The sequence below is a fragment of the Octodon degus genome, unplaced genomic scaffold, assembly GCF_000260255.1.
Source record: "Octodon degus isolate 3935 unplaced genomic scaffold, OctDeg1.0 scaffold00169, whole genome shotgun sequence".
Taxonomy (NCBI): domain Eukaryota; kingdom Metazoa; phylum Chordata; class Mammalia; order Rodentia; family Octodontidae; genus Octodon; species Octodon degus.
In genome coordinates this window covers 879445-891960 of record NW_004524745.1, presented here as the reverse complement: position 1 = coordinate 891960, position 12516 = coordinate 879445, and the positions used below count along the sequence as shown (strand labels likewise).

At 45.9% G+C, this 12516-nt stretch overlaps 2 protein-coding genes and 1 pseudogene across 3 annotated transcripts in view; 1 reads left to right on the top strand and 2 right to left on the bottom strand.

Moving 5' to 3' along the window:
- The window catches only part of Psd2 (pleckstrin and Sec7 domain containing 2), a 49338-nt gene extending 42344 nt beyond the window's left edge, over window positions 1-6994 (top strand). For both annotated transcript variants that reach the window (XM_023703365.1, XM_023703366.1), the window contains 2 exons: window positions 1936-2079; window positions 6710-6994. In XM_023703365.1, coding sequence (XP_023559133.1) covers window positions 1936-2079; window positions 6710-6907 — 342 coding nt within the window. In that variant the 3' untranslated portion in view covers window positions 6908-6994. The remainder of the gene's footprint in view (window positions 1-1935; window positions 2080-6709) is intronic.
- On the bottom strand, window positions 7-420 carry LOC101564397 (annotated as a pseudogene).
- A 5245-nt stretch (window positions 6995-12239) lies between the features above and the next one.
- Window positions 12240-12516, bottom strand: part of Nrg2 (neuregulin 2) — a 198142-nt gene continuing 197865 nt past the window's right edge. Inside the window, 1 exon segment of the mRNA XM_023703380.1 lies at window positions 12240-12516. This exon segment is cut by the window's right edge and continues 143 nt beyond it. Coding sequence (XP_023559148.1) covers window positions 12240-12516 — 277 coding nt within the window.

Genomic DNA, 12516 nt, shown 5'->3' with positions numbered 1-12516 from the left:
AGGGCAGGTCGGGCTGGCCTGGAATCACCACCTGCCTTGCCCACCTAGATCATCCACTGGTCCTGATCCTGTTCGTTACCTTCCATGTCCACCTCGTTGACTTCTCCATCATCGGGTGACTCATTGTAGTCATTCATCTCATCCATGTCCTGCATGTCCTCATCGTCCTCTGAGTCCTCCTCACTGTCCTCATCGTCATCTTCATTCTCCTCTTCCTCATCATCATAGTGCTCTGAGGCTGGCTTGCCAATAGGGACCAGGTTGTTGTCCTTCTCCGCGATGCTTTGGAATCAGGCCTGGTGCTGCTGCTCCTGCTGTTGCAGCTCTGTCTCCTCCACACAAGGTCCATCCAGATTAAACCACAAAGTCTCAGTCACACGGGGAAAGAGTGAGGGGAACAAGGTGGACATGGCTCCGTGCCAGGAGGCGGCAGCCGGAGGCGACCCGGAAGCGCTTCTCGCAGCTTTTGGTTCTTGGTTTTTGAGGACTCTCGACCCTGTTTTCCATTGTAGAGATTAATACTATACTAATTCTCATTGCCACTAGCAGTATATAAGGGTTCCCTTTTCTCTACATCCTTGCCAGCATTTGTTATTTTTTGTTTTTTAAAATAATGTGGTAGCATGCTATTTTGATGTTCTCACATATCCTTAGATGTTTTATTTGTATCCCTTAAAAACCCATCTCACTAGGCCGGCCAGACAGCTCAGTGGACTAAAGCACCTGCTTAGGTAGAGTGCAACCACCAGGGTTTGATCTAGGTGGCTACACTGAGATGTGATTGAGACTGGGCATGGTGGGGCACACCTGTAATCCCAGCACTTGGGAGGCTGAAAACAGGAAGATCACTATGAGTCAGATCTACATAGTAAGACCCTGTAGACCCTACACTAACTACAAAAACAACAACAACAAAAACTTCAGGGTTTCTGGGTATTTTTTGAGAGGAAATGATAGGTGGTGGGGCAGAATTCAAGAGGCAGAGGGCTGAGGAAGTACCAGACTTCCTGTTTGTCCACCCCTAGTTCCTTTCCCTTTGGGCCCTTGTCCCTCCATGGAGCTCTGGAGGCTTCCATATCTGTCTAAAGCATCTTTGTGTATGTGCACAGAGACCATACCTGTTCTTTTTTTTTCCCCCTGTATTTTAGGGAACGGTCTACAGGGTGTTCAGGGTCTTAGTCCTAGATTGGACTTAAAGTGATCCACCTGTTTACAGCCTCCCAAGAGCTGGGATTACAGGCTTGTGCCACCACGCCCAGTCTCAATAGCTGGTCTCAGCATGCCCCGGGGTTGGGGCCAGTGCTGCAGGCCTGGGGATCGAACCCCTGGCCCCTGCTCCTGCTTGCAGGCGCTTTAATCGGCTGAGCTATTTGGCCAGCCTGACCATACCTGTTCTATGTGCATGCACACACTAGACACACATGTACACATGGGTACACACATGTGTTCACACACGCACATGTGCATCCTGCACCAAAGGGCCTGGCTGTATGCACTGCAGTGGGTGGGGTGGGTATGTAATTGTGTGTCACAGCTTATCTTTGGGTGTGATGCTGAATCTGTGACTGTCATATGCATCTGAGTCTGAATGTGAGAGAATGTATGTGTCCTATGGAACCGGGGGTGGGGGTCAGGCTGATGCTGGAAGCAGTGTGCTTGTGTGTGTGAGAGTTCCTGCCTGTGGAGTGGAATGTGTATGGGCACATACTAGCATGAGAGTGCTGGGGCACTGACCAGAGGGAGCAAGGAACAAGGTGGGAGGAAGGAAGGAGGCATGAGGAGCATGTCCAAGGGTCCAGAGCCTGGCTTTACCTCCATTGAGTTAGGAACATGGGGAAGCCTCAATCTCCCTTTTGTGAAGCAGCTCCTAGCAGTGTGGGCTTAGACCCAGCCCCATGACTTCAAGAGTTAGGCCTTACAGTCCTGTCTTTGCAGGAGGAGCAGCTGCAGTCTCACGAGAATAAGTTGAGGCAGGTGACCGCAGAGCTGGCTGAGCACAGGTGTCACCCAGTGGAGCGAGGCCTCAAGTCCAAGGAGGCGGAGGAGTACCGGCTAAAGGAGCACTATCTCACATTTGAGGTGGGCCTCCTGGGGGTCCATTGAGAGGGTTCAGGTGGGGGTCAGAGGAGCAGCCCAGTTTCCCCCTCCACCTCCCACCATCACCATCCTTCTACAGCCAGGGACTCCTTATGTGGAGTTCCCTCATGTGGGTGCCCCGGAGGCAGGTGTAATTTAATGATGAGCCATGGCTTTCTGTAGGCCAATTTTACATAGCCCAGCTGGTGATGGTAATCAAACAACTAACCCCCACCTGGGTCTCTCCAGGAGCCCTAGGCCTCCAGCAGAAACAGTGGCACCATTTCAGGAGCCTTCTCTACCTTTACCTCCCATCTGAGACAGGCCCAGCTTCTTCAAAAGATTTTGCAAATAGCCTGCAAAACTTTCAAGCCCTGGCCACCCAACACTCTCCTCACTTGGTCTCATTTTCCTCTTGCACATTTGTTCAGCAACAGAGCAACTTATTTTTTAATTTTTTTATTTTATTGAGAAACAAATATCAATGAGACAGTTTCAAAGCTGATTAATAAGACAGTTTCAATAATTAATACATTGTGCATTGTTATCTTCTTAGTGGTTATCCACAGTACAAGAAGCAGGCAGGATATCCTGTTCAAACACTCAGTACAAATCTTTCTCCTCATTGAATTGAGCGACAGTAGCTGTATACCTATCCTAACTATTCTGTATATACAAATACAAAACGGTCTTTCCTTTGCATCTCCTTTTTTTGTTTAGCCCTGTCAGAAATGGGTATTCCATTGGCATCTAAGTACTCTAGGTGCGTGAATTCAGCAAAACAATCCAACACAGTCCAGCAGTCCACAATAGTAGTGGTTTATCCACAGAAGTTGTTGACTTGAGCCTTTCACAGCTCAGCATATTAATATGGCTTTCCTTTATATACCTTGTTTTTATATTTTTCTACTGGATGTTTAAGACTAGGTAAAGCAAGACCTATATAACAAGAAAAGTAACTTTCAACAGAGCAACTTAATCTCCCTTCTTTTCATACTGTTGCTGTCTACCCACTGCCCTGACTCTGCCTCAGTGCTCTGCAGGTGGGGCTGGGCAAAGCGTGGCTTCTGCCAGGAAGGCCAGGGTGCCAGATGGAGGGGGCAGGAAGCACTGGTCCATTTTGGACTGTCCTGCAGATGGGGGTGATCAGACAGACAAATGAAAGGCTGAGGCTGATCTAGGAAGTCCTCAGAGCAGGAGGGGGAGGACATCTCCATTCTTTTTATTTTTTTATTTTTGACATCTCCATTCTTATTCTCTAGATCTCCATGTTGAATTCTTACTGAGGTGTAGGGTAGAAAGGATAGTTCCCAGGGCAGGCCTGACCTTTTGAAAAACAAAGCTTGATAGCATTTTGAAGTCTGCTCACATTCACTCTCTGAAGTGTACAAAGTGATGGCAAAAGCTGCCATGAGCCATCTTTTGCTAAATACTAGGAGCAAGTCTCATTTCCCTTTTATTGACTGATTTCATCCTTGTACCTTGTATCAACTCTGTGAGGACTGTGTGTATTTTTTTTCCCCTCTTTGAAACAGGGTCTCACTATGCAGTTCAGGCTGGCCTTGAACTCACTTTGTTGCCCAGGCTGGCCTTAAACTCACAATAATCCTCCCATCTCAGCCTCCCCAGTGCTGGGATTATAGGCATGCACCACCATACCTGGCTGGGGACTGTATTCTTATCTCCATTTTATTGGGGGGGGAAACTGAGGCTGACAGAGGTCAGAGTACTTTAGGTGACCCAGCTAAATGCAGAAGCTGGGACCCTAACCTGGGTGACTGTAGCTCCAGTGCATTGACTTCAGTCTCACCTGGCCTAGTGTGGGAGTGGGAGAGATGAGCAAGAAAGGTCTTGCTCCTGTGGTACAGCTGATGGGAAGGAGTCCCCAACTGGTCTTCCAGGATGCCAGATTCTCTGAACTGTGATGAGGCTCTGAAGTTGAGGTGAGACCTTCAGATACTGCTGAATCTCCCTTTTAATATTAGTATTGGTCAATGACTCCCTTTATTCACTTATTAATAGTTATTTCCCCATACCCTTACCAACATTGGACTTATCAAATGTTTTAATTATTGCTAATCTGACAGGCTTAATAATCAGTGTCTTATTGCCATTTTAAGTTTACTTTTTTTTGAATTGTGGTAAATCATTAATAAAATTTAATATTTTAACCATTTTAAGTGCATTACTTCAATAGTATTTATTTATTTATTTATTTATTTATTTATTGGGAACTGAGGATTGAACCCAAGCCCTTGCACTTACCAGGCAAGCGCCTATTCTACTGAGCTATACTATCTCCCCAGCCCCAATAGTGTTTTTTCACAATGCTGTGCATTCAGTCTCTAGAACTTTTTATCTTCTCAGACAGAAATCCTGCACCCATAACAAACAATGACTCCTTTTTCCCTCTCCTTAGCCCTTGATGACTACCCACCTAGTGTCTACCTCTATGACATTTTTTTCTTTTTTTAATGGTGCTGGGATTGAATCCAAGATTTTGTGTTTGTTTTCCCACTTAGCTACATTCCTGCTGTTTTCTTTTTTTTTCTTTTCTTTCTTTCTTTCTTTCTTTCTTTCTTTCTTTCTTTCGACTGAGTCTTGCTAAGTTCTTCAGGCTGTCTTCAAACTTGAGACCCTTCTGCCTCAGTCTCCCAAATAACTGGGATTATAGCTATGTCCCACTGTATCCAATGTTTTTCTACGATGGTGACTTCTCTCTATCCCTTACATATGTGGAATCATGCAGAACTTGTCTTTTTGTGATTAGCATAATGCTAAGGTTCATCCATGTTTTTGTCATGTGTCAGAAGAATCATATTCCATCATATGCACATAATCACTTTGTTTATCCACTCACTAGTTGATGCACATTGGGTTGCTTCCATCATTTAGCTACTGTGAGTCATGCTATGAGAAATGGGAGTGTGCACATATCCCTCAATATGCTGCTTTCATTGCTTTTGGATGTCTACCTAGAGAATTGGTGGTATTGTTGGCTCAGAATGCAACTCTATTTTTAACTCTTTCAGAAACCATCACTGATTTCATAATAGTGGCACCATCTTACAGTCTCACCAGCAGTGTACAAGGGTTTCAAATTCTTCACCTCCTCACCAACACTATTCTGTGTTGTGTTTTGATAGCTGACAGTGTAATGGATGTGAGATGATATCTCTGGAGTCTTGATTTGCATCTTCCTAGTGATTCTTCCAAATGAGTATATTTGTAAGAATTTGTTGTCCATTTATATATCTTCTTTTTGGCATAGCTTCTTTGAAGAAATGTCTATTCATGTCATTTGCTCATTTTTCGTAATTTTTTTTTTTTTTTTTTTTGAGATAGGATCTTGCTGTGTAGTTCAGGTTAGCAGGCTGGCCTCAAATTCATGGTAGTTCTCCTGCCTCAGCCTCTGGAGGTGGGGAGTACAGATGTGCGCCATCACATTTGGCTCATTTTTTGTATATGTATGTATGTGTATAGTCAATGTATTTGGTTGTTACAGGGTCTCACTTCACAGCTCAGACTTGTAGTGATCCTCCTGTTTTCAGCCTTTCCAGTGCTGGGATTACAGGCATGGTGTGCCACCATGCCTGGATTCTGCGACTGGCTCAGCCCGCCCTGGGGGCGGGGCTGGCACAGCATGTGGTGCTGGGAATTGGGGTTTGAACCGAAGTCCCTGAGCTTGCCTAAGCAGGTGCTTTAGTCTGCTGAGCTATCTCGCCAGCCCATGGTTCTTCTTCTTCTTTTTTTTTTTTGTATTATTTAGTAAGGGTCTGTAGGGTCTACAGGGTCTCACTACATAGATTGGACTTATAGTGATCCACCTGTGTTCAGCCTCCTAAAGAGCTGGGATTACAGGTGTGCCACCACACCCAGTCTCAATTGCAGTCTGAGAGAGTGCTGTGGCTGGGGCCAGCACAGCATGCTGGGAATCAAACCTTGGCCAACATACTTTGCCTAAGCAGGCACTTTAATCTGCTGAGCTATTTGGCCAGCCCCTATGGCTCATTTTTTAAATTGAGTTGTTTGATTGTTATTTTTTGGTGTTAAGTTGTAGAAGTTCTTTATATATTTCAGATATCAACTCTTTACTAAATATGTGATTTTAAATTATTTTCTTCTATTCCATAGTTTGCAGCTTAACTCTGTTGGTTGTATCTTTTTTTTTTTTTTTTTTTTTTTGAGGCCAGAAGATGCCTTTAGGGCATTTGTGGTTTGCCCTGAGTATCTGGGTTCGAACCGCAGCACCTTGAGCTTGAGTGCTTTGTTTAAGCAGTCACTTAAACAACTGAGCTAATGGGCAGGACCCCAGTTGTATCCTTTGCTATACAAGTTTTTATGTTTTGGTGCAGTACGATTTATCTATTTTTATTTTTGTGGCCTGTACTTTTGGTGTTCCAGGCAAAAATACATTGGCAATTAATTACATTTTTCAAAATTGGAAGTGTAATTTCTGTCCTTATCCCTTGCTTGTTTTTATTGAGGTTTATTTCCTTTTTTATTGGTTTGTGAGAGTTCTCTATATGCTAAAGAGATTAGTCTTTGACTATACAAGATATACATTTTTTTTTCTAATTTTGTTATATGTTTTTTAACCTTGCTTTTGGCTTTTTTTCTGCCTTTTCCTCAGAAAAGCCGTTATGAGACCTACATCCATCTTCTGGCTGTGAAAATCAAAGTGGGCTCAGATGATCTGGAGCGGATTGAGGCTCGGTTGGCCACCCTAGAAGGGGATGACCCTTCTCTCCGGAAGACACATTCAAGTCCTGCCCTTAGCCAGGGCCATGGGACTGTGACTGGCAGCAAAGCCACTGGGTCTGATACTTAGCCAGTGTGAATGTGCAGGTGAATCCCCCTGGAGGGGTCAGTGAGCACAATTCCAGCCAATGGCTGCTTGGATCAATTCCGGCAGTTGACAGGCAATAAGAGGGGTGTGGAGAGCCCTGTAGGCCAAGGAGATAGAGATGCTACTCATGGCGTTGGGCCTCTTACATCCTTGGCCATCTCTGGCCAAGACTTTGTCCCTGGCCCTCGCTGTCTGCCTCATATATGGCCTCACTTTGTAGGCTAGGGCATGAATGCTCTAGCACCTTCTCACTGGAGAGACTGGGCAGGTTCCACTTTCCCAAGTCTCCCTCATGCCATGTTGGTGAGGTCAGGCTTGGAATCCTCCAGCCCCTGTTTTCTTCCATCCTCTGAGTTGACCAGCCGCAGGTCTGTGGACCACCAGCACTGTCCTCTCCTCCTACCAGCCACCTCTGCAAGCAGGCACAGTTCTGCCGCACATTGCAATAACCCAGGATGTGAGCTGCCTCACTTACTGCCAAGCCGACTCCACTCACATGTGTACCCACCTCTTCTTCCATCCACCGAGGCCACTGCTGCCTCCTTTTTTGTATGGACATAGATGTATATATATATATATATATAATATTAAAAATTTATATATATAGAAGGAACGCTCCTAAAGATGGTTTTGGAACTGCTATTGTCAGTTAGAGGATAAAACCAGATGGAAAAGCTTATTTTAGAGCTCTGTTGTCTGTCAGAAGGGTTGCCACATGGCCCTTGGTGGCCTTAGTGCTCTAGGAGGAAAGATGGAAGGAGTACTGACCTCCCTCCACCTGGCCTTTTCACCTTCTGGCTGACCTGTGACTTACAGCTGTTGTTCTAGTTGATGGTTCTGTACTAAACAGACAAGACATGTGTGTCATTCCTTCTGTTATAAGGGTATCCTGGGAGTGAGTGAGATAGCCCTGTTTGTACTTAAATCTTTATGTTGGTGCTGCCAGGTCAACTTCTTGTACAGACCAACTACACAGGAATAAAAGGCATTTCACTTTGCAGAGGACCACCTGTCAACAAGTCCAAAGATGTGTGATTTAGGAAGGTTCTGGAAGCCATTAATTTTTTGTCTTTGGAAAAGGTGGAATAACAAGTTGCTGATTGTTGATATATCTTTCATGTTCCTAGAGAATAAAAAAGACTAAGCTAAGGCTATATCTGGGAAGAATAGATAATTACTACATTCCTACCACAGATTAAACCTGTGTTCCTCAGACCAACAAGTGGCTGGGGTGAAGGCACCCTCAATGTGACTGATGAGCCAATTCTTCCTAATGTTTAAATAGATTACCGTAGTTTGGCCAGCAATTTGGCTTCTGTGGTAAATATTTAGTTAACGAGATAAGCCAACCTCACAACTGAATACCTAACATTTACAAGTCCATTCACATTTGATTCAGGGACATGTGACTAGGTGGAGAGATGTAGTGATTTAAATCCAGATTATTTAAATTGGATCAGCGGAAGTATTTTGTAACCAAACCATCTGGTCCCTTCGTTTTGCTCAAGGGAAATCAATGATGATTTAAATGGAATTGAAAAGGCAATGTGGCAACATAAAAGAGCTCGTTGTGTTTCTCCACACTGCTTCCAATGTCCTTTGATTTTTGGTTTGTGTCCCACCCTCCACTTCATGAGGGTGAGTGATGACAACAGAGCGTGAGCGCTGTCAGCTTCAAACAGATGTGCTTCCCCAAGCACTGGTTGTGCCACCCATCAGTAAAGAAACTTTTAGTTCGCCTCCTTAATTGTATAATTATTTATTTGTAAATTATATACATGTACTACTGTACTAAAATACATTATAAAACATACACCAAAAATAGAAATTTAAGAAAAGACAAGATGAAAATAAATCTAAATCAAAGTTCTAATATTTCTTCCTGTATTCTAATGAACCATCACGTTCTTTCTACAACTTCTGAACCTAATATACTTATGTTCTTGGGCTATCCAAATCCAGGCCCTGGTGAACTGTGGTAAGTGGTTTGCGCCACCTGGTGGTCTCTTGTGGTGACCGCGGGTTTAAGACTCCTGCAGTGGCTGACCGTGGATAATTCTTTTGTGCCTTCACTATGGCCACTGATGAGGAGCAAATGCTTGTTGCTGGCTGTGTTGTGGACAGTGTGATGAGGAAAACGTCAGACAAGCTCCTTGTTCTGGTGGGGTGCACAGTCTAGTGGGGAGACAGATGGGTGGTTACTATTTAGGATGCTGGGAGAGGCTGAGGAGAGACATCGAAAGTGATGCAGTACAGGGAAATATTGGGGGTAGGGAGAAAAACTGACAGAGGTAACCACGAAATGTCCTAAGTGCACCAGGCTATCTTCTGGTGGAAGGGAAGTTGTGTAACAGGACCATAGTACTTCCTGAGAGACCATGTTAAAGGTTCCCCCAAGACCTGAGGGCCAGAGTGAGGAAGGGACTCTAGTCAACATGCTCTTAGGTCCCAGGCATTCCAGTGAAAACATACAGATAGATGACATGAGGGGAAAGAGCCAAGGCTTTTTAATAGATTGTGGACCAAGTAGTGCAGGAATGATAGACTCTAGGATAGACAGTGAAGATACCAAACGGGGTCATGTAAAGGTCAACGAGTTCACCAAAGGTCACTCCAAATTAATTGGGGACCACATAGAGACTGGTGAGTTGGAGTCATGGAGCTGGTTTCTGACTGAAAATTTAGAAGGCAACAACTCAGAATCCCCAAAGGATTAGATAACACTAAAGTGAGTCATGATAATGTCAGTGGGTTTACCAGGAGGTCATAGAGTTTGAGATCCCATAGAAGTCAGTGCTCACAAAGAAGAATTATTGGCCCTCAGAAAATTTATAAGCAAACTCAGAGCAGAGCACCTGGATGAGACCGTTGGATGGGGCCTGAGAGAGGTCAGTGATTTTCAGGTCTGTGCAGTTAGTTATTTGCCGTCATTTCTTTGTAATAGGTGTTTTCCCCAGCATCTCCACAATGAATACAATGGCAAAAGCCTTTCTTTATTTTTCTCCATCTCCTCCCTCTCAACCAGTGTTTGCCACTTTGTGATTCAAGGATGCAAGGCACAGGATACTGTCAACATTGCCATTGAAGTAGCCACTTACTAGACATCTCCCAGGAGCAGTCCTGGCATAATATCCAGAGCAACCCTTTGAGGTAGGTGTTTGCATCTTCATTCGTGTGGAGGAAACCTTGGCCTAATAAGTCACCCAACTAGTAAGGGAGAAGAGTTGGCACTGGAACAAACTCAGGCCCTTTGGGTGCCTAAGTCCCCTCAAGCTTATACTTTTCTGTTTTTTCCTTCTGTGGGTCTCTTGACTAAACCTTTCCTGGGGCACTCATGGGTGTGCCTGTGTGTGCACAATCTGTCCACCCACACAGCCACAGATGCGCACTGCTCTTTGGAGAGAAGACTTTCTCATGTGCTGGCTGGAACCTACTGGTTCCTGGTGGTGGGTACTGGTTTACTAAATTAGTCAATGAGGGGATAAGCCTGGACCTACATCTGCTGTCTCCATACCTGGAATCATGTACCCTTCATCAGTGGCTACAGGTTTAGGCAAGCCCTGCCTCTGAGGGGATATAAAGTTGGGGAAAGAGCAATATCCTGTGGGCTTTAGAGCTGCAGGTTCTGTGGTCTCCTGGCAGCAAGGGTACCCATTATGGTGCCTTGCATGTCCAGACTTTGCCTGTGACGTGCCCAAGACCTCAAGGGTCATTTTGCCGAAACTTCCCCAGTGCCAACCCCACAGCCCTTCCCTCTTCACCTACCCAGGCCCGGAAATTGTTGCCTCAGTCCAGCCCCACAGCTCCAGGGCAGGAACTGGGCCCAAGTTCTAAGGCTGAGTTTGAAGCAGAGCAATTTGCGTCAGTCTCTTGGCCAGGTTCCCTAGCAGCCAGGGGGACTCCTTGTAAATGTTTGGGGAAATGGGAGGAGGGCTGGAGCCTGTTCTGGGACCTGGGACTGTGGAAATTGGAGAGAGGGTCACTTCCTGAGGGACTGCCCTGACCCTCTGCAGCCTTCACTGTGACAGCCACTCCCCTCATCAGACTCATCTGTCCTCCCTCATTACCTGGGGGCTAGGTACACACAGTCAAACAGCAGGTATTTCTGATTTTATTTATAATATAAAAATGTTCAAGTGTCAACAGTCAGGTGTTTGGACATTTCAGGACAGGGCTCCCATTTGTTTGTTTGAGAAATTTTTTTCTGAACAATTGGCTTTTTCTCTTTCTTTCTTTCTTTCTTTCTTTCTTTCTTTCTTTCTTCTTTCTTTTTTCTTTTCTTTTTTTTTTTTTTGACAAATTGCATTGGATCCAGTTTTGAGGGTTGGGGAGGGCAAGACTGGAGAGGGACTGGAAGTCAGGTGGGTTGGGGGCTGGTGAGAAGGAAATGGTGTAATTTTATTGCTAAAAGGGGAATAGAATACATTGTGGAGTGGCTCTTCTCGGTCCCAGCGTGACCATGCATCCAATCTAAAGAATCTGAAATGCAAAGGACATGCAGGCAGAAAATAGAAAAGACGACCTGTAAACGAAGGTGCTGCAGAGGACAGAGGGCATCCTGGAGGCCGAAAGGGAGGAGGAGCCGTGAACATTGGGCCCCTGGCAGAGCTGCCCCCTCCCTGGGCTGGGACTGTTGGGGAAACCTCCTTTTGTGTTCTCTTTTAGCAGCTGTGAAGAGCAGGAAGGGTCCCTCCCCATTCTGGTTGCTGTCCTGAGCCTTTGTCTCTCCAGTGACAAAGGGAAGTCACCTGACACCAATTCCAGGTCTAAGCTTAGGATCCTGCCTTCTCTCAGGGCGCCCAGGACTCCAGATCTGGTCCGGGAGCAAAGCTACTTCTGACTTCAGTTTCTTGCTCAGTACCAGCACCCTTCTTTCCCTGCTTTCTCTCATTCCCCACCAACTCGGGACCCAGCCCCAACCCAACTTCGCACAACCCAGACTTCTCTCCAGGAGCCCCAGAATAGCATACAGCAAAAGGCACCACAATATAGGTTTCTATTAAAGAGTCAAAAAATTGGCCCATCTCTCTTTTTTTTTGTTTTTGTTTTTTTTTCTGAAGCTGTAAATCAGGATGTTACATATAAATAGTTTCCCTATAAAAACGTCTTTGCCGTTAGCTAGTATTATAAGACAACTTTTGCTAAAATGAAAATAAAACATTTTGTTATACTTTTTTCCTTTTATAGAAAATAAAAATATTTTTATTTCTGTTTTGCCCTCCTTGCTCTCTCCAGTCGGTGGTCTCTGGTTTCCGTCCAGCAGTGGGGCGCGCGGGCAGGCAGGCGGGCGGCGGGGTGGCGGGGGCGGCGGGCCCTAGAGGGGCGCCGAGTCCTGCTTGGCCCGCGGCGGCGGCCCGCGGCTGTGTCTGCTACTGGCCCGTGTGCTGTGGCTGTCCAGGGAGTAGTAAGTCCTGCTGTCGGCCGCCGGACACAGCGGCGGCGAGTCCGAGCGCAGCGCGTCGTGCGCCGCGCGCAGGCCGAGGAAAGGCGTGCTCTCGGCAGCCAGAGCCCCGTCCGCGTCGTCCGCGTCGTCGTCCGAGGCCGAGCCGCAGCCCGAGCCGCTGCTCAGCGACAGCGAGTCCCGCGCCGCG